General features: G+C 36.8%; 1 protein-coding gene across 4 annotated transcripts in view; it reads right to left on the bottom strand.

The window, feature by feature from the left end:
- The window catches only part of SEMA3D (semaphorin 3D), a 203,165-nt gene that overhangs the window by 56,995 nt on the left and 123,293 nt on the right, over positions 1 to 22,877 (bottom strand). For all 4 annotated transcript variants that reach the window (XM_004739634.3, XM_013060789.2, XM_013060800.2 and 1 more), the window contains 3 exons: positions 18,935 to 19,028; positions 15,940 to 16,068; positions 6,086 to 6,228 (listed from right to left, as the gene is read on the bottom strand). In XM_004739634.3, the coding sequence (XP_004739691.1) occupies positions 6,086 to 6,228; positions 15,940 to 16,068; positions 18,935 to 19,028 (366 nt within the window). The remainder of the gene's footprint in view (positions 1 to 6,085; positions 6,229 to 15,939; positions 16,069 to 18,934; positions 19,029 to 22,877) is intronic.

The following is a 22,877-nucleotide window of genomic DNA, read 5'->3' on the forward strand; positions in this document are numbered from 1 at the left end:
CGAAACTAATTAAATATCATCTCTTCCCATTAACCTTTAGTAACTGACCTATCTCTAACCAACCCCTGTCCCTAATATAAACATACTACCACTCTTGCGCTCTCAAGCGCAGTTGGTTGACCGGGCTCCAAAAGTGTGAGTGTGTATGAGTGATATGTTGTGTGTGTGTACGTGATTTTTGACATTTAACTCTCTGTTGTATGACACGGCACATGTCAATCTTCTACATTGTTGATTGCTTGAAAATAGAGACCTAGTTAAATCACTCTTGTTTTCCAGCACCTTCCTCAGTATCTGCCACACCCAAATTCATATGATCTCATTTAAGTCTCTCACTTCCTTGGTAACAACATCATGGAAGAGATGGGTGCCCTCATTTCCTAAGTTAAGAAGCTAAGTTGGGGGGACCTGGGTGCCTCAGTCAATTAAGCCTCTGCCCTCTGCTCGGGTCATGATCCCAGGGTCCTGGCATCTAGCCCACTGTCAGGCTCCCCACTGCTTCTCCCTCTCCCGCTCCCCCTGCTTGTGCACTTGATTTCTCTCTCTGTGTCATCGAAATCGAATATGTGATTTTTAATAATAATCTTATCTGACTTCCTTTTGGTGTGCAATATTACTGACAACTACTTTCTTCTTGAAATAGCTTTTGTCCTTTGTCATGGCACTCTCAATGAGTTCCCCACCTACTATCAAAGTATTTCTTCTTGGATGCCTGGGTGGCTCAGTTGGTTGGATGACTGCCTTCGTCTCAGGTCATGATCCCGGAGTCCCAGGATCGAATCCCACATCGGGCTCCTAGCTCCATGGGGAGTCTGCTTCTCCCTCTGACCTTCTCCTCGCTCATGCTCTCTCTCACTGTCTCTCTCTCTCAAATAAATAAATAAAATCTTAAAAAAAAAAAAAGTATTTCTTCTCAATTGACTTTATAGTATTTTCCTCTGTTTTTGTTTTATTTTGTTTTTCCCCTTAAATATTGTTGTCCCTTGGGATTGTGTCCTTGCTCACTGATCTCATACTACATATTTCCCTGCACTATTTCACACACCTCCATGACTTCAAGAACCACCAGTACATGGGTGATTTCTAAGTTCATAATTCCAGACACCACCAAGCCTCAGGTTTCCATTTTCAACTGGCTATTTTGGCAGCATATCCCAGAGCCACTTCAAGTTCGACATGTCCAAGTATAAAATTCATGCCCTTACACAGTATTTGGTGTTTTTGCTATCAAATATCAGAAGATATCTCTTTGTGAATTTCCCTCATCTCTGGTTATCTTCTGGAAATCACAATTACTAAGAATATAGGAGTCTGTGTCTATGGGCAGGTATTAATGTTTCTGGGACAGTAATAGGGAAGAATTAAAATGCATCAAGGATCCAGTAGGACAGGAACTTGTTGCAGCCTCTCATATACATTATGATGTCGCTATCTGCAGTATCAGTCAGTATACGAATGGGGAAGATAAGACCTCTTATGACTTGAAATTTTACGTATGTTTTAAAGGGGAAACAATCACTATCCTGTTAATTTCCCACGTACTTGTTATGTTCCCATCACAGCAAAGCTCTTTCAAGATTTTTTTTTTTTTAAGGCTTTACTTATTTGAGAGAGAGAAAGTGAGAGAGAAAGAGAGCATGAGCAGGGATGGGGGAGAGGGAGAAGCAGACTCCCCTCTGGAGCCTGACACCAGACTCAATCCCAGGACCCTGAGATCATGACCTGAGCCGCAGGCAGATGCTTAACTGACTGAGCCACCCAGCTGCCCCTTTGATTTCTTAAATGCTCTTTCCCACCTCTGAGATTTCACATGTGCTTTTCCTTCTGCCTGGAATATTCTTCCCGATCCCTGTCTCTTGGCCCTGCAATTTCCTGATCATTTTCAATATCTGGTTCAAAAGTTACTTTCTCAGACAGAAGATCTTCTACAGCCAATCTAAATCCCACCCATTTTTCCTAACCATGCCCTGTGACCACCCGCTCACTTTAGCACTTATCGCACTTTCCAATGATATATTAATCTGTGTTTTCTTGTTTAAAGCATATATCATTTAGTAGTTTGCAAGCTCAGTGAGTACAAATATAACTTCTTTTTTCTTTTTATCTTCTATAAAACTATTGTTTATTTAGCAGAGCATTGTGCACACATTGTTAAGTAAATGAATATTTTCATAGTTTATATTTATATTGTAGCCACTAGCCATGTGATACTACTTATCTTTATTACTTAAAGTTTTTATTTTAATTCCAGTGAGTTGATAACACACATGATACTATTTAAATTAATATCAGTTAAAATTAAATAACATTAAAAATTCAGCTCCTCTGTCACACTAATCAAATGTTAATACTAATAGCCACATAGCTCCTATGTTGGAGAGTGGACATATGGAACATTCCTATCATCACGTAAAGTTTGAGTAGACAGACTAGTCTACACTAAGCAATTAATAAAGGAAAAGTAACAAATTAAGGACTTATTAGACATCCATATCTAGATTCTATGCATTCTATTCTATTCACTTCTATTTCCTTTAGGGTCCTTAGTCACAAATATTTCTCAATCCAGATGGTTCCTCAAATTATTGCTAAGTATATCTATCCATCAAGTCACTTCTTTTCTAAAAAAAAAAAATTGATAATTTCTCATTGCCTACAGGATAGAGTTTGAACTACTTAATATGGAAACAAGACTTCTTATCTTCCAAATTACCACTCTAATCTCAAATGACATTGCCCCCCATATACACCCCTCCAGTTCCACTTTCAACAAAATTTCACCCTTCTGGAAACCAAATGTATGCTCTTACACTGCCTGAAAGGCTTATCCTTTCCTTTCCTTTCCTTGATGTAGTCCTCCTCCTTCTATAGGATTTGATTTTTGAGCTTCGTCAAATATGCAGTATTCTCAGCTCCTACCTGTCACTTAATATTGTGATTATCGGTTTGTATCTCTATTTCCTTCAGTGTGCTGGGAGATTTCAAAGAAAGGGGACAGCAGTGTACTTATCTCCCAGGGTCTAGTGTATTACTGCATTTTGTCCAGATCTTATATTTTGTTATTATTGAGATAATGAAATAATATAATAATGAGTGGGTTACAGAATTGAAAAGACTCACTCTTATTCTATAAACAATCTTTAATAATTTTTGTGTAATTTTTGCCTATTTCAATGAACCTTCTCCCCACCAATCACAATACACTACACAAATAGTACTATCTTTGACAGGTCAATAAAATGACTTTTACTTGAGTTTAGTAGCTGAAGAGGTAGGGAACACTTAAATTGTCACCAGTTTGGAGGCTAAAGGTCATCAGCTACAAATGGAAACAAATAAAAACAACAAAACCAGAATATTTATAAATATATGAGCCTGTAGGAATATCCTGGTGGAATAAAGAGTATAAAGAACTCCCACATTACTAAAAAGTTCTCTAAACTCAGTAAAGTGTACACAGTTCACTTTTACTTCTCTAACATGATCTCGGACTTCTTGGATCTTTGCTTATATCTATCAAACTCAATTTTGTTTCATAGCATAGACATACATTTGTTATTATTTCTTGAAACTGAAAAGCAGTGTTGTAATAATCCCATGGGGGTTAAAAAAAAAAAAAGGAACCAACAGAGAGGAATAATATGTTCTGAATAATGTCAGAAGAACATTTTATGTGAAAATAATATTTAACAGCAACTATGAGGCCAAACAGTTGTTTTCTTTTTAATTAAACTTGTTATTATTTACGGGACGCCTGGGTGGCTCAGTCATTAAGCCTCTGTCTCTGGTTCAGTTGTTTAGCCTCTGCTTTCGGCTCAGGTCATGATCCCAGAGTTCTGGGATGGAGCCCCGCATCGGGCTCCCTTTTCGGTGGAAGCCTGCTTCTCCTTTCCCCACTCCCACTTCCCCTGCTTGTGTTCCTGCTCTCTCTCTCTGTCAAATAAATAAAAAAAAATCTTTTAAAAAATTAAAATATAAACTTCCTATTTTGACATATTTATAAAAAGATTTCAAGTCATTTTACATCTTGTCAGTGAAATCTCCATTTACAAGTGCTCATTTTTTGCCACACTTTAACCCTAAATTATTAAGTAGAGTTCAAAACTGTCAGAGCATGCTGCAATTAAGAAATTTTAGAGATGTATGCAAAACCAAATGTTGTAAACATTTGACGAACGGATCATATGTGTAGTGGAAAATTCTGAAGATGGTACTAACTAGAAACAGTGATTGAGTGAAGAGAGGTAAGAAGGACCTCCATTATATCTTCTTTTTTTAGAGGAAATTCATCCATCACATGTCCTTATTTGATCTCACAATTTGTTAGCTTTTTATCCAAACACAATGGCTTGACAAAATCTTGCTGTGTGGCCTTGAGTTTTTTGTGGTGGGAAGATTCCTGCACTACAATTCTCTCAGCCTTTTTAATTATATAGGAGTTTGTTCATAATTAAAACAAAATGCCCCAAGGCTTGTAGTTGAGTCTCTATCATAATTTTAAAATAAAACTTTATAAACGGGGCAACTACATTTTTCTTCAATATATTCTTCCACCTCTCACATAGCTTTCAGTACATTTAACAATAGAGTACAAATACTATTTTGTAACAGATGATTTTCTATCACATGTGTTAGACCTACGAAGAAATAAGTATTGAACTCCTTCACAAAACACTTGTTATTGGTGTTCATCAGAGAGTGACTTGTAAATCTTTTTTGACATATTTAATGTAGTTCATTTATGTAAATGATGTCAATCCACAGCCCCGCTTTTCAGGGTCGGAATACTGTTGTTACAAAGCATGCTTCAGTACACTAACATGCTACGACTCCTCCAAGCAATGGCCATTCATCTCTAGGCAAGAGGCTTCAAGAGAAATTACTGTGAATTCTTGGACTCTGAAAGAATGAGGATGCTTTTTAGAGAGGTCTGTCCCCTGGGGGTAAAGGGATCAGGGGGAGGCAGCATCAGTGGCTAGGACACTAGGAAAAGAGTGATGTGTGCTTGGCCTCATTCAAAGCCATGTTTTCATTAGCACTTTTAAGCTCTGTGATGGTTTGTATTTCTGTCTCTGAAAGTGTTCAAAAGCCTGAGGGTACAGATGGAGACAAAAAAGTGATCGGCTCAAATAGAAGAAAATGAAAAGTTTGTACAAGACCTAAAAAAAGCTTCCTATTCAGAGTACTTATTAACTTAACAGCTCTTTTTTAATAACAGAGTTTATGAAAGGTGTCTGGCGATTTAAGGAAAGTTATTTCAAGGAAGATAAATCCAACTGAAAAAATAATATATTGAAATCAAAGTGTGAGCCAGGAGCATTACTATTCTATAAAGCTTGTATTCACTCAAATGAGAACTTGAATGGAACAAATGGAAGTGTTTCATAGAATTCTGTTTTCCTGTAACTAACATAAAATGGCAATCTTAAAAAATGAATTGCAGTGTTCTTCACAAAAAAAAAAAAAAGTTCTGCATTTTGCTTTGTTTTTTCTTCTTATCTCATTCATTCTCAAAGCCTAATCTAGATAAATGGTCTAGAAAATATTTACTATAGTATTACTATAACCACATTTTCAACTTACTCGATCCCTATAAAGATACATAATTTTGCATGTGTGATGTGTTTTCATAAAAATACCAGACCTTATTCTGTCCATGTTTAAGTTACTCCAGTGATTACACTACTTTCAACTTCAAAATCAAATTTAATGTCCAAAAGCATTTTAATTTCCATGGTCCAGGACAATGCAGGGATCTTACCGGGAATAGTGAATACTGGCAAAGGGATAACCTGTCAAAATAAGGAGCAAGCTGCCAAAGAGATCTAAGTCAAACCTGGTTAACAGTTCTTACTGGGGAAAAAAAAAACAAAAAGCAAAACAACGAAAAAAACCCTAATACTAGAAAAATTTGTATCCTTTTCTTTTCTTTTCACTTTTGGATCGTAAAAACTATTCATGTAAGATAGTGTGAATTTATCTTACCACTTATGAATGATGGACATTGACTTTTACTTCAACATTATATAATTAATTGTTCATACACACACATACATGTTACTTAAGTAAGATAAATATATCTTGCCTTACAAACTCTTCCAACTCGAGAAAGGATGGTCTTATCAGAAGTAGTGCCTTCTTGAGATGATTCACGAAAGAAGAAATATATTTTATCGTCATCTGGATTATAGGTGTCCGGTATAGGGAAAGTTCCGATAAATTTTGCTCCTGTTTGAAAGAAAAGAAGCTATGGATTACCATACGGAGACAACGCATCCAAGATAGCATCATCTTGGGAACAAGGTGTCTTTGAATGGGAAACAACGATCAGCAGAATAAAAAATAAAACACAAAAATATGAACCATAAATGGAATGAGTAAAATGAGACATACCCACAAATATACAGGACATGATACAGAAACATGCATTAGTATGCAGGGATCTCAAACAAGTTCTCTAGGAATTCCAGAGAGCCGGTGAGAACATGACTGGCTGATGTTCACAATTGCTTTAACTCAACAAATTTACCTAGAAAGTCCTTTCAAACCTGGAGAATCTACGATTTTATATTTTCCTTGTATTTGATGGAGTCACTGTTTTTTTGTTTTGTTTTGTTTGGTTGTTTTTTTTTTAATCACAATGTATAGAATGAAGAGCTTAGGGAAAACTAGAAACAACACCCCAAATTTTTATACATCATGATGTTACTTGCCACCTTTTAGGGAAAAGGGAAATTAAAACAACTAATTAATAGAGCTTGGGTTGACTCCCTTGTAGGTTCTGGAGGCACTCTTTGCAGGTTTATATCCTATCTCTCCCACTTATTACACGGTGGCTTTATGTGAATTTTTGTCTTCTTTATGTCTCAATTTCCTCATGCCTAATATGAGGCTATCAATCATCTACCTAATAGGATAACTGATATGATAACCAAGTGAATTAATGTATGTAAAGCACTTGCTATCTGGTAGTGACTGACACACAATAAGGGTTCAATAAATGTTTCAATAAATTTATTTATTTATATTTAATTTATAATATTAATTGTATAATTATTTTTATAATTATAACATTTAATTTTAAATATAATTTTTAAATTTAAATTTTTAAGTTAAAATTTTAAAATTTTAAATAAAATAGAGTTTTATGATTATAATATTAATTCATATTTAATTTGTAATATTAATTATTTGTAAGTGTTCAATAAGTTTATTATTAAATGAATCTTCAGGATGGTAATCATGATTATGAACACAAACAAGAGATTGATAGAAAATTTAGCACATCCACACACTTGTTCAAATAACAGGTAGCTGATAAAAACAAAGTACACATTCTAAACATACTGGCATGGAAAGATGCCCATAATATAGGTCAAATGAAAAAAAATATTAGAAACTCAACTAATCCCTTGGCCCTGCACCAATGACAAGCCAGTTTGGATTACTAATTCCTTGTTTAAAAACTTTGGGGCATTTTCAAGTTTGGGTTTTATAGCATTGTGAATGAACCAAGTGACAGATCTGTAATGAGGTGATACTAATTTGGAAACTGTTCTTTTGATTAAGGCAAAATAGAGAGTATGGTTATTCGAGAAGAAAAGAACCTCAGTGAAGTAGAAAATGGGAGATGCCTGGAGGGAAGCACAGAGCAGTCTTTAGGAAGTAGAGCAGGAAACAAGAGAAGACAAAAAAATTTCAAACCACAACCACCAGCACCATAACAAAAACAAAACAGAAAAGAAGATCAACATTTGCCCTATTGTCATGTACCCCAGGAGTCCCGAAAATCATCTCCTGCTAAAGCAGAGCAGTAGGCCAATAGCCCAGTAAACAACTTTCCCAAGAGCTTTCTTCAATAAACAAAAGTTAATGTTTGATTCCAAGTGATGGGTAGTTCAGTCTTTGACATCCCAGTCAGGCTGGGTCACTGGGGTTTCCTATCCAACCTCTTCTCTGCTTAAATGGGAAACTTTAAGAGGAAAATGAGTGGGAATTATGTGCATGAACTTTCTCTCCTTTGTTCTTTATTATTTCCGAGTTCTTTCCCTGAAGTTTAGAACTCCAGTGGACTCTTACGCTCTTGATAATCTCTCTTTTCATACAGTCCTAGGTTACTTAAAAAAAAAATAATAAAATAAAATAAAATTTAGAAAATCATGTAGGGTTTTGGGGGATGCCTGGGTGGCTTGGTCAGTTAAAGCATCTGCTTTTGGCTCAGGTCATGATCCTGGAATCCCGGGATTGAGCCCTGAGTCTAGCTCTATGCTCAGCAGGGAGTCTGCTTCTCCTTCTCCCTCTGCCCCTTCCCCTGCATGTATGTGCGCTCACTCTCTCTCTCTTTCTCTCTCCCACTCACTGTCTCTGAAATAAATAAATAAAATCCAAGAAGAAAGAAAGAAAGAAAGAAAGAAAGAAAGAAAGAAAGAAAGAAAAAGAAAGAAAGAAAGAAAGAAAGAAAACCATGTAGGGTTTTGGGGTTTCTGGGTGGCTCATTCCACAAAGTGTCCTACTTTTGATTTTGGCTCAGGTCATGATCTCAGAGTCCTATAATCGAGCCCCACAGTGGGCTCTATGCTCAGCAGGGAGTCTGTTTAAGGATTAGCTCCCTCTCCCTCTGCCCTTCCTGAGCAGGAGCAAGACACAAAAGGGATAAAACTGAAAAGATACATGAATTATAGGAATATGATTGGCTTGTTTTATCTTAACAAATATTTGAACTTTAAAAGGGGATTCACACAAATAGAATTTATCATAGCACTCATATAATTTAAATAAAAGTTCTACATGAAGCATGTCACCCTTGTAACATTTATATCCTATCACTTTAATGATTGAGTTGAATTTATAATTTAAAAAATAACCTTGTAGTACAAATTTACAGTCCTTTCTCTCTAGAGAGGAAATGAGAATTTAGTGATGTGAAACAGAAAATCATTACAGGTAAAAGGAATTCCAGTGTGAGAGACAGAGTTGCTTGTAAAGCTTTCCTCAGATACTCAGATGGGTGAAGTGGTTAGAGGAGACAATTGGTAAGTCTTCACTTGTTTACTGAGTTCAACAAAAAAAATAATTCTATGACAAAGTGGAATGTAGATGGTCTGCAGGGTGACCAAATAAATATGACAATTCCTATTCTCCTTTTGCAGAAATGCACAGAAAAACCTACTTTGGGTATTGAAAATACTATCCAAGTTCAGGTATCACCATTTGAAATGGTCAAAGGTAGAATATGACACCAGTCTACATTCCAGGAATTTTATCTATGATATCAGTGGGGGAAAATAGAGTAAATACTAGCCAATTTGTATTTCTTTCACCTTTTAGCTAATATACAATACAGATGATCAATAGATCCTAGATGTTCATAGATAGATAATCACTTACATTCAGTGACTGTTGATTTTATTGGATTCTCTTTTAAATGTTGGTTCTAAGTCCTATAAGTCAACCATTTTGGAGTACTGTGAGAAAACTGAATGATGGGGATTTTGAAGCCAAATGTTTATTATAGGAAGAAATCTAATTATGAAAAATGAGGTAGTATCAAACAGTACTCTATTGTGTGATTTCAATAATAAGCATACTCATGAGGAAAAAATAAATGCGTTTCAAGAATATAGAATATCTTTCTTGCAGATTCAATTGAGGTCCTGTCTTAGAAGAATATTAATGCTAGTATTTTAGTATAGAAACTCTTTCTTGAGTTGCTGCCAAGTTTGAGTAAAAATAGTTATCGTTTAATCAGTGTATGACATGCACAGTTGTTGCATTAAATAATTTAAAATCATAACAATAGACACCTGGGCTTTATTACAATGGCACATTTTCCCCCTTCGGCATTGAAAAGACATGCTCTAATGGGGATAGAGTTTAAAATCATGCATTTTCACAAATGAGCTATTAGTATGACATGTAGAGGCACTGCCTAGTGAAAATGGCATCAACCCACGGAGCCTGCGATATGAGTCACCAATCTCTTTGCACCAGATGAGCACACCCACACCGTGAATTAACAAATAGTGACTTCCTTCCTTTCCTTCACTTCTTGCAATATCTTCTCACTATCCCTTTTAAAAAATGTTACCCTTTCAGAGTGGAAGGAGAATTTGCAGACAACAGAATTCTCCAGGAGAATTTCAATGAAACACAACTTTCAGTGAAAACTGCCTCCATATGTTAAAAATAAAAATTTAAAACAGAAGTTCTCATCTACTCCAGCAAAGAAAATAAAAACATACGCATCAGAGGCATCATTGTTTGTTTTCATTTTCCAAATGGTCATCATACTTCTAAGCTTTACCCTAAAATTCTCATGAAAACTCAACTGTATTTGAGTAACCATTCAGACTTGTATCTACATTCCCGTTTCCTGATGGTTCTAAGATTAAGTTGATTAAGAAAAGTGAGAAAGAGAAGTATGGAACCATCCAAGACTTCATCCAAAACCGCCCATAGTACTGCATCTTCGCAAGTTTTCATCCTCCTGGTGAGGTATTTAGCAGACGGATTGGTCTCCCAAAGAAGAGGTCGGTATTCACACTTCTTAAGGTTACTGAACCTGGATTAGACAAAGTCCTAGAGGAATTCTGACAAGGATCCTTGGACTGGTAAGTGAAGAGGATAGCTGATCTTGCTCTGGCTAATTTTGGACAGGGCAAAGAACAAAATACGGGATACACACAAGCATTAAGGATTTTATGGATTTAAAAAAGATTTACATAAGAAGTGTGTAAATCTGGAGATTCACAGACCTGTACTCCTGGGGATAAAAATACATTATATGTCTATTAAAATAAATAAATTAATTAATTAATTTAAAAAAAGATTCACATAAGATCATACTTTTTAAAAGGTTAATTATTTAAACACACTCAATTGCAAATTTAATTTAATTCTTACATTTCACTTAATCTAAATGTAATATTGCTTTACAATTACAAGAGTTTAGTGAATCACAAACATAAAATTATCATTCTAAACTAAAAGTGGAAGTACAGAGAGGAAAATTTAACAGGAAGAAAACCTTTCAAACTGTCTAACCAGAAATACATAATACAATGATGTTTTACTGTATAGTAGAAACTGATTTGACATTGACCCCGACTCCGTCATTTGAAATATCGAATATCTGTCAGTTCTTTCAACCTCGCAACAATTTTATGAGACCAAGGCATGAGTTTCACATACATCTAAGTGAACAGTAAAGAAAATTTATACTTTTGTTGCATTATTTGATTGTGAGCTACTGCACACAGTTAATAAATAAGTACCGTTTTGACCAGCACTGTCTAATAGAAAAATCCTGTGATGATGGAAATGTTTTACATCTGTGCTGTCCAACATGAGAGTCCCTAGCCCACGTGGCCAGTGAGCACTTGAAATATGCCCAGTATGTCTAAGGAACCAAATTTTAAATGCATTTAATTTTAATTAATTTAAATGTACATGTGGCTAGTGTCTACTCTATTAGTGCCACTTCAAAGCAAGTAGTCTACATCAGTAACTGGTACATCAGGTCCAATGTTAAGGCAGAAATAGCCTCTATTCCCGTAACTGCCACCAGAAGGGCAGTCAAACTTGTGACTCAAGAGATAGGGTACACTACTGCTTTCCGAGGTTTGGTACTGGAATGGAAGGCCAGGCTTGGGGATAATAGACCTGGACACACCTTCTTCATGTTATCTTAGTTTATGGAATATGAGGTTGAATAAGATCATGTCTATGATAACCTTATTCCCAGTAATCTTTGCAGTTTCCCAATCACTGTATTTTGTTTCCCCGTCCTCCTGATTCCAGCGAGATGATCCACTGACCTCTGTCTTGGGACCCCAGGGTAACTCTATCTGGAAAATGGCCACTTCTCAGAATGGAAAACAGAAATGCTTCCTAAGCAAGTCAATCTTTTGCCTTAGCCAATCAAGTACTTCCTCATTATAAGAAACTCATATAGTTTCTATAATTTCTCCCTTGCTGTGCCCTAGTTTCCACGAACTGAGAAGCTCCTTGGCTGAATGGGTCTCCTGAAACATCATGCTCTTCTAATTCTGGGCTGCCTGTCCATTAGCAAACAGCTGATCTGATGTTCTCACTAACCCTGACTTCAGAGATTTTGCCACGGTCTTCCACATCACTTACCCAACCACATGTTCTCTCTCTGCTCTAGCACCTGCAACCAAACCCACATCCTCAGTTTGCTATTGCACAACGTAGTATGTAGGCACAGCCTTTGTCTGTAAATAAGGCTCCAGGAGCAGGGGATGTGCAGTCAAAACAACAGAATTTAGGCCGATCATAAAATATATCCTAAAATGTCAAGAAAAAAGTATCGAGAGCAAGAAAGACATTCCTGACTTTCAACCCCACATCTACTAGCTATCTGTGCACGGTATATATGACTTCTAGTCTATCCCCCATATGTAAAGTGGGAATAGTAATTCTCTCAGGATTATACCGGTAAATAAAATAATACTTTAAAAGTGCCTAAAATAGTGATATTATACAAAATAAGTTTAAAGCAGAAGAGATTAGCGACAGGAAAGTGGATTAACAAAGAATAAAATAGTGGCAAGAACCCAGAGATCAAGTGATGATGAGCTACAGAATGATGGTGGCCATGGAAACAACAAGGTCGATAGATATTTTGGCGGAAGTAAAGGCCCTAGTGATAGATAAGATAAAAAGGGTGGGGGAGAGGAAGGAATAAAAGATAACTTCAAGGTAAATGGGTGGATAATGTTTAGAAAGTTAAGATAGATAGAAGTCAGGAAACTGGTGTTGAATGGCAGGTTCTAAAGGGAAAATAAGATAATTTAAATTAGATTCCAGGGATTTTAGATTTTTACATATTTAGTTTTTTACATATCTCTATCTCTATCTGTATCAGCATATATTTAAAGAAACTCAAGCAAAGGATCACAACTTAAACAACTTGTAAAAAATAACCAAAGCCCCCCTTGTGGCACTATCAGGGTGAAGGCTTAGATCTCTTTATTCACATATGAAACATCAGTTTCTTTCTTGTGAACTGGAAGGAAAATATAAGACACACAAATAAATATTTTTAAGGGCTCTGAGTTGCAGAAAAAAGGTTTGGAAATATAGTTTCAGGAAACTTGAACACAGGAAACAGTTGGGAATCTGAGAGTGGATGAGCTCACAGAATCATGAAATGCAGAGAGAAAGAAAAAAAAGGTGGTCAATAGTTAATAAATGCTTATCAGATGTCAGTGGACCACAGAGCCTTTGGTGTTTTAGTGCCACCTCCTGTCTTTTTTACCATCAAGAATAGTGACTATGATGGTGATGACAGCATCTACTCTGAACTCTTAAAATTGTCTTCCATTAGATTTCCCAGTATCATCTTCCCTATATGATCTAATTTAATCCTTAGAACACCCTGTGAATAAATACTATTACTATGCCAAATTTTTGACAAAACAATGTAGACACACAGAAAGGCTTGACCAAGTTCACAAATAAGTGACATTCAGGATTTAAACCTACATTCTTTAATTCCACAGAAACAGAGCTGTGATTCTTGTCTAAACTAGGACACTTTCGAGAGATACAGAACATTAGAGGTAGACTGGAAATATGAGGGCATATGGGTCATATGGTCTCCTGGCCCGTAATCACTAAGCATTTTGCTTTGACTGTCTTAGAACCACAAATGTTAGTTTTCCTAATTCTTAGTCCTTTGCTTGCATTCAGTAATCTTTGCACTAAGACTTTTCTACTTTTTTTCTTCCTTTTTCCTTTCTTCCTTTTTACTGACTTCTTTAATCACCAAGTTCCTTCAGTATCCATCCCTTCTCTTGAATTCCGTCCTCATAGCCTTGGATTTTTCTATCCCCAAACAAATATCTTCTATTTAAAATATTTGTTGCTGTATATTCTCACATCCATCTCCACTGGCAATACCTCTGTTCTTGTCCCGTATTTTCCTATTTCCTTGCTCTGGCTTCTTTCACTATCCCCATTCTCTTCTAGTGTTCTCGTCATGCTAGTGTCAGTTACCTTTATAAAAAACAAAGATCTGCTTCCCTGATTAAGACCATGGTATGGATGAAGGGGTAAGAAGGCACAAACTTCCACTTATAAAATAAGTCCTGGGGATGTAATACACAGCATGGTGACTATAGCTAATATACTGTATTGCATATTTGAAAGTTACTAAAACAGTAGATCTTAGAAGTTCTCATCACACACAGAAAAATACTTGCAACTATGTATGGTGACGGATATCAAATAGACTTTTTGTGATCATTTTGCAACATATACAAATATTGAATTATTATATTTTACCCTTGAAACTAATATAATGTTATGTGTCAATTATACTTAAAAAAAAAAAACAACAACAAAAAACTAGGCCATAGTTAACTTCCCTGTGGTGTCAGGATAATATTTACAGCTTTCCAGTCCCAACTCCCACTCTCTCCTCCTAATGATTCCAGTAGCCGTCATCTGTGAGGTCAGTAACCCTCCCTTGTCATCTTTGTAAACCCAGGAGTAGAACAGCATTCATTATACCAAGGGTCCTCAAAAGTTGTTACTAAATAAACCAACTAAAGTCTTCCTTTGTGATCCTTTTCACACAGCATTAGAAACATGCTAGTCAAATAATAGTTGAATAAAGATTTCCGACATTATTAATTCTGCAATGCCATTGACTTCTAAATGGACCTGTCATTGTTAAGGGATAAACAGAATAATCTCTGAAAAGAGTAGCAATTTAATGACATTTGCCATCCCAAGATTAAGAAATACAATCTATACTTCATTTTAAAGCCATATGTATATCTTGTTACCTAAACAGATATGGGTAAGTTTTTCTATTTGGTAAAAATCCATGGAGTCACTCTCAAACCAAGTATTTCCACAAAAACCTCACAATGCTCAAGAAGATAGTCTTGTCCTGACTGAGTGTAGAGAAATTAATGAGAAATCACATAATTTGGGAGATATTCTAAATTTGTCTTCCCCATTAATAAGGCTCTTCTTAGGTCAAGGGAGAGCCCATTGTTGTGTAAACAAATGTATCTGGAGGTTCAGACTAAAGAGATGTTTTAAAGTGTTTTTCCCTTCTGTTTATGTTGTCACTGCTTAAATGATACTGAGAGATGGAGAGATAGCCCCTAGGAAATGTCTACCAAGGCCTCCTGCACTAAAACCCAGTATTTATGGTGGGAACGAGAAATGTTGTTTGCTTAAATGGCAAAATGTTATGTGATTCTGCCACGCTATATCGCAATAAAGTCCTATGATAATTAGACAACATTAGACTACCATGATTAAATCTGACCTGCTGTAAGGAGAACATAAGCAAACAGTAATTAATTAATTAGTCAATTAATTCATTAGTGGCTTTCTTAAAACTCAGAATACTCAGAATAAAAAAGTCCCCAGATAAACTAATGTCAATATTAATACGCTTAAAATTTTAGAGGGACATTCAACCCAGGTATAAATTACTTTTAACCAAAGAAGTTAGCATCACAACCTACCCCCTTGTCGATAGTATTTGGCTTAGTCATTAAAAAACAGACTTCAGGAGAAAGATCGCCAACTTGAGCCCCAGGGTCTATAAGTGACCCGTTATAAGAATTTGACCAAATTTCTCAACCTCACTCTGTTTAGTCATCTGTAAAAGGCACATAATAAGAATGCATACCTCATATGTCATTGTGGACATTTAAAGGATCAATTAGAGCATGGAACAGCATCAGGACAATAGCACACTCTCAGTAAGTGTCAGCTGTTATTATTATATACACAACAGGTCCTGGGGATTTGTCTAAGAGGGAAATTAATCAAATGTATTTTATAATGTTAAGCTAAACCACTTATTCCCAAACACATCTGAGTGAGTAATAATGAGTTTCTTATCTACCCAAAAGCAAAGGCAAAAAAAAATGAAAAGAGAAAAGCACTAACCATTGAGCCAGTAGTGCTCTGAAATGTCAGTTCTGATGTAATGATGGTCGTGAGTAGGCCCAAGGGACCGCGTGAATGCCGTGTCTTTGCCAAGGAAATCAGATGCTGTTCCAGAGTAGAGGTACTCATCTGAGAGGGAGAAGAAAATACACAGGACTTCTATGAGTACAGCAGCAGATACTACTGGCAATACACTAATTTCATGGCATGAAACCAAAGGCGTTCCTTGCTTAATATGAAAAGATACTGTTTCATAAATTTTACATTCAAATTTTGAAAAATCTGTAGCGTCAAAGACCGGATAACTCAATGAACTTTGGTATGTTGATGCTAGAGACCTGAAGATAAAAATGGCCAAAGTCTTCAGAATTCATAACTGCATATGCATTAGCTTCTCTTATGAATAAGCTCTTCCTCCTTTCTCCTCTCCCCACAAATAATTCAAAGATACACTATAATTAGGAGTTTGCCTTTGTAGCAGCCCCCAAAAATTACTAAAAAGTAAATGCCATAATGAGGAATGGATTGCGTAATTAGTATTTACTTAACCGACACAACCTCAATGACCACAACTTTTCTCTGCCTAACCTCTGCTGAAAGGGAGCTTTCAGCACTGAAGTCATTCTTGGTAATTATAACATGTTGCATTCCTTGTAGCTAATCACATCTCTAATGGTTCTGATAAACAGGAATTCCTGAAAAGAAAAAGATGTGGCTATTACTGCATACCGAACTTCTTTGTCCTGTTATTTATGTAAAATGCATATCCATGTGTTGCCAGAAAGAGAGAAGTGGGGGTGGGGGTGGGGATGCAGAAGAGAAAGAGCAGGGGAGGGAGAAGGATGGGGAGAGAAAAGGAAGAAATGGGGGAAGAAGGGGAATAGAAAAGGATTGAGGGAGAGAAAGAGGGGTGTGGGCCACTGTTCCTTAATGCTAGTGGGCACTTGGAGAGGAGAGAGACAAGAATGCTGTCCCTACGTTGGAATATATTGCCCTTTGAAAGCTATGCTTCTATTTTAAGAAATCCTTACTTATAGTCAACAACGTTGAGTACACCTAACAGACAAAAAAAAAAAAGACTAATTTCTACAGAACATTTAGATTTATAAATGGCCATGTATAAGAACAGTGAAAGACACCGTTTTATCACTAAAATCCAATTTTTTTCAGAAACATTATCTTTAAAATTCTGACTTTTTTTTTTTTAAAGATTTTATTTATTTATTTGACACAGAGAGAGATCACAAGTAGGCAGAGAGAGAGGGGGAAGCAGGCTCCCTGCTGAGCAGAGAGTCAGACGCAGGACTCAATCCCAGAACCCTGAGATCATGACCTGAGCTGAAGGCAGAGGCTTAACCCACTGAGCCACCCAGGCACTCCTAAAATTCTGACTTTCTATAAGTGATTGAGATATTTCCTGAATCTTCTGATTACATCCATCTAAATAACCTGTTATTCAACTATTTGAGTCAACCAATCTAAATAATGACAGGAGTCAATTTCCAAAGGAAAAAAAACAAACAAAACAAAACAATACACAGAAGAGAGAAATCCAGTTAGGTAAAATAAATATAGATATGGTATTACTTCCTTCTCTTAAAGCAATCTCCTAAAATTAATGGTAAATGATAATATTTCATTTGTGGAGCAAATTTTTAAAAAACGGAAGAAAAAAATAACAACATCAAAAAGGCATTACTTGGTAAGAGTTTGAAACAAACTATTCATTTGAAACATAAAAAACTATAGATATTTGAACATATTGTCCAAAAAAAAAAAAAAAAAAGTGTGTGTTTCAACCTAAAAACTCTATCTGTAGACCAGGCTTTAAAACTGTCTTTGTATTTAAATCACTTAGGGATTTGTAAGAGGGGTCACTGATGCCTGCAATCCATTGTTTTTATTAAGGCTCTGTCAACCCCACTTGACAGATCAGAATCCCAAATCATCTATCTCACTTTCTGAGGATAAAGACTAAACATCAGTCATACGATTTTCAAAACACACAAAAACACGCACGCTTTCACTTCAAAGGAAGATCACTAGTTCTCACTAAGTGAAAATTAAAATGTCATGGTACTTCACTCTTACCGTCTATTCAAACATTTGATAGACAAGTTCAATAAAAAGAGAGTAAAGTCATGAACCAAACCAAGACAAAAGGGATCCTTATAATGTTGGACTTCAGACCACACAGCACTGCCTTCTTTAAACAGGACAGTCACCTCACAAGCGAATTTAAAATGTAGACAAAGCAAGAGAAGACTGAATGTGCTAACAAAAATTTCGCATTGAGGGAAAAGGTGTTATCACATTCTATTATCTGTATTTTATATTACCTGTATTCCACCATTTGTTTTATTAGTTTATCTGCTACATCTTATTATTAATCCTTGCACTCAAATCTTCAGCATATTTTGTAACCTGTTATGTTTAAGGAATTGCTAAATTTAACTTCCATAGAAGCCAAATAGGGACATAGCTTCGTATAAGAAAATCTAAGACATCGAAATAAAATTATAGAATAAGAAAGTATGTGTCGTTTGCATTAAAAAGAATTCAACCTGAAGTTCATTTAAAAACTGTGTAGAGCGGGGCCTGGGTGGCTCAGTGGGGTAAGCATCTGCCTTCAGCCCAAGTCATGATCTCAGGGTCCTGGGATGGCCCTGCGCTGGCTCCCCGCGCAGTGGGGAGTCTGCTTCTCTTGCTCTCTCTGCCCTTCCCCTCCTTGTGCTCACACACTCTCTCTCTCCCAGATAAATAAATATAGATTTAAAAAAAAATTAAAACTGTGTAGAAATGAAGGATTTGCTTGGTCCTCCGCTGAGGATAAGGATGCTAAATATAGAGATACGGCACTAAAATACTATAATCAAAAAGCCCGTGAAAGAGTAATCCTGGATAATCTTTAACTCAATAAGAAAATGTGGTTCAGTCCACACAAACCTTTTCAGAAAACCACCTAAAAGCGAGACCTGCCTGCCATTGATCTTACCTGTCATTACTGAGGCAAAAGGCTGCTGAGGATCAAAAGGACATTTCAGTCTGCCAGACTCCAAATTCTGTGTGTCTAGTTTGAATATAACTTCCTGTTAGGAGAAATATTAACACAAGTGAGGTTTTTTTTTTTTTTTTTTTTTTTTTTTTTAAAGAGCAGAATCAGCAAGAAGATAGGAGATAAGAACGAAATTCTAACTCATTAATTCAGCAAAAACTGATTGAGCGTTTAGCACAGGCATCATGCTGGGCTCCTTAATCTTCAGCAAATATTATTTCTGGCAAGGCTCAATTCCCAGGTTTTGGTCTGTGTTTGCCCCAAGTAGTACTGATAATACTGAATGAATTTTTCAATCGGAAGCAGTGATCTAACCATCAATTCACTAAGTCTGGACCACTCTCATTATCAAAATCACCAGCAAGCACACATATTTCTTAAGGCTAATAACAAATTTATTAAGCCCCATGAGCTAATTTCCTCATCTAAGAAATGAATTTATAGGGCGCCTGGCTGGCTCAGTCCGTTGAGCATGTGACTGCTTATCTCAGGTTCATGAGTTCGAGCCCCATGCCTTCGGCTCAGGTCATGATCTCAGAGTCCTGGGATCGAGCCCCGCATCAGGCTCTCTGCTCAGTAGGGAGCCTGCTTCCTCCTCTTTCTCTGCCTGCCTCTCTGCCTGCTTGTGATCTCTCTCTGTCAAATAAATAATAAATAAAATATTAAAAAAAAATAAAGATTTTATGTATTTATTTGACAGACGGAGATCACAAGTAGGCAGAGAGGCAGGCAGAGAGAGAGGGGGAAGCAGGCCATTTGGGGCTTGATCCCACGACCCCAAGATCACTACCTGAGTCAAAGGCAGAGGCTTAACTCACTGAGCCCCCCCAGGTGCCCCTAAGGATTACTTAAAAAAAAAAAAAAGAAAAGAAAAGAAAAAGAAGAAGAAGAGGAAGAAATGAAATTACTCTAAGAATTATATTTTCATTACTATTGTGGTTTATTTACTCATACATTTGCAACTTTACCAAAATAGGCCTTGTGACACAAAATAGGCCTTTGTGATTTTAGAGACATAAAATCATTCTAAGGCAGGCAGTTCATTTACAGATCTGTTGATAAATGTGGGCAAAAAAAAAAAAAAACAACAACAACAACAAAAACCCTGTTGTAATATTTTCACTATTATGAAAACACTGTACACATTAAAACCACATAGTTATTTTGGCTGAAATATCTATTTTTATAATAGTGGCCACAGACAGAATGACATTGGCAGACTTTTAATATTCAGGAAAAAATAACATCTTAAGTTGAACATTCCAAGAAAAATATGAATGTATAATGAATATGGCCCCATGAGTTTGAGTGTTTCATAACAATGACAACACTACCACCCAGCAGAAAGGCTGATGACTCACCCTGCACATGCGTTAGTTAGAGAAATCCAGCATTTCAGAAATGTTCTCTAGATGATGTATCTACCAAGTTATATCAGGACACACGAGTAATAAGAAAGGAACACTTAGTGCTGCTTATCGAGAAAGTAAGCAATGAAGCACAAGGGATAGAGGGAAACGGATTGTTTGCCATAGTGTGTTGTCGTTTCAGATTTGTTTCTTCTGAACAGAACCAATAGCAAGGACCACCTTTTAAAAAAGAGGAGTGAGAGTAATTTAAATTGCATGACTGACAATGGCTTTTTCATAATTTTAAGTAAATGCACTTTAATGTTAACAGGAATAGTGCCTGCAGTGAATAGGTACTAACTGTGGGCCGGGGAAATTTATGTACATGGTCTCCGAAATCCTTGCCATAAGCCTAAAACTGTAGCTACTTTAAGAATTCCAGCTTTGCAAGTGGAATACTGAGGATGGAAGGGGTTAACTATTTTGCTCAGCATCATATAGCTAGTAAGAGCTACAGCAGTAGCTTGAACTCTCAGGGCTGTCCCCAAGTTCATGCTGTTAATGAATCTCACCTCAGAGTTTCAAACTCATGGATTTAAAAAAGTGTTGAAATCAATTTATAGACTCACCATGACCATGTCATATGATCATGTCCAAGTGTGTTTAGTTAGAACAGGCCAGCTAATGACAAGCTGCGATAGGAGCCTTGGCACGAAAAAGGTACAGTGAGAACCCATTTAGGGTGTGCTTCTCAACTGGGAATGGGGCTAGAGAGACGTCAGGAAAAAAACACCTGTAGACAGTGGCTCTTATGTGTGTTTAAATATCACTAAGGGCACATTATTTCCCACGGGTCATGTTTGAACTGTGGACTCTAGAGCCTATAATGGGATATTGTAATGGGAAAAAAGTAAACTGAAGCCCAGTGTGCCAGAGAAGGAAAGACGAAGAAAATAGGAGAATGTCACAGTTGATGAAGAGTACGAGATAAACCCTCATCATTGTACAGACTTCTGTTTTTAAGGTGCAACATTTCATTACATTCTAAAGATAAGCCCATAACACTGATATCTTGAAGTCTTAGGACAAGGTTTCCCTTATAATTTCCCAGAGAAAGGAACTATGAGGAAAGCAAGTTTCCTTAAACCAGAGTCAAGGACACTAAGAAGAAAATTTTGTAAAAAATAATGGTTGACTGAGTGGACTTTGGGAGATAAACTGACTGAATTACAAGGCACTCATTTTTGAGATAACTTCAGTTTCATAAGAAAATTCCTCCAGCATAATTAATTACATAAGATGTACCAACGTGTATTGTTGAAGTAAAGAGATGAGCGTGATAGGAAACATGTAATCATTAGAGCAATGAGGCAAATTATTGTTAATACCACCCCCACTTAAAGATGAGATTTCTGGCAGAAGAGGGGAGATCCCAGAGGAAAAAACATACCTCCAGTGTAATTATTAAACAAATATCAGGCATTGCCAGTATCACAGAATAAATGTATATATTTACACACAAAGAATATATACATACATATATATATATATACAACCCACAAACACCTACACACGTATGTACCCGTACACATATATACACACAATTTACACATACATACGCATGTATACATACACTGCAGACATTATTTTTACACGAAGTTCCCATACACACTTATAAAATCCTTGCCTTGCTGCCTTTCACGCTCCTATTGCCTCGCATGGCTCAACAGTAAGTAGTAAGTGCCTGGAATGAAGCAAGTGCTCTGCCAAAGCCCATACAAGCATTTTCTCATTTTATCCTCCAAATAATTCTGTGTGATAGTTACTATTATCATCATCCTCATTTTGCTGAATAAACAGACGCTTTTGGAGTTTATGCAGGGCATGTAAGTCTACAGAGCTGGTAAGTGACTGAAGCCATAATTCAAACTCTGGCTCCCCAGGCTCCCAGATTAGCTGCTGACAACTGCCCTGACGCCTGCCCTGGAATCTGGATCCAACCAGCTGCTTGGCATGACCTCCCTGAACATTTCCCAAACGCAAAACGTACAAAACTCACTCACTGTTTCCCTCGCAAACTTGTTACTATTCTCACCTCAGTAACACCGCTCTCCAACTCACTGCCAAGGACAGAAATCTGGGATTCATTTGAGCTTTTCTCCTCTTTCCTCTCACTGCCCCAGTATTCCCCAGAAGGGGGACTTCCTACACTTCCCTTCTCCATCCCTCATGTATACTGCCGGTCCCTCTTTCCAGCCACTTCAGGAGCAACCTTATCTACTTGAATGTGGGAGATCCTTCTGACTCTTCTTGGAAGAGCAGTGAATTCCTCACTGAAAAACATTAACGATCTTCAAGCAGTGTAGCCCTACAATTACCTGACTCCTGATCGGTGGAAAACTCATCAGGCTCCCATCGCAGCTCACCCATAATTCTCTGAGTCACAGAACATGCATATCTGACTGCCCCAAGCCCTCTTGACAGTCCCAAGCTAGGTAATTAGCTCCATCTAAATTCCCTTTCAGCCCTCGTGA

The sequence above is a fragment of the Mustela putorius genome, unplaced genomic scaffold, assembly GCF_011764305.1.
Source record: "Mustela putorius furo isolate JIRA1106 unplaced genomic scaffold, ASM1176430v1.1 tig00003845_pilon_pilon_pilon, whole genome shotgun sequence".
Lineage (NCBI taxonomy): Eukaryota > Metazoa > Chordata > Mammalia > Carnivora > Mustelidae > Mustela > Mustela putorius.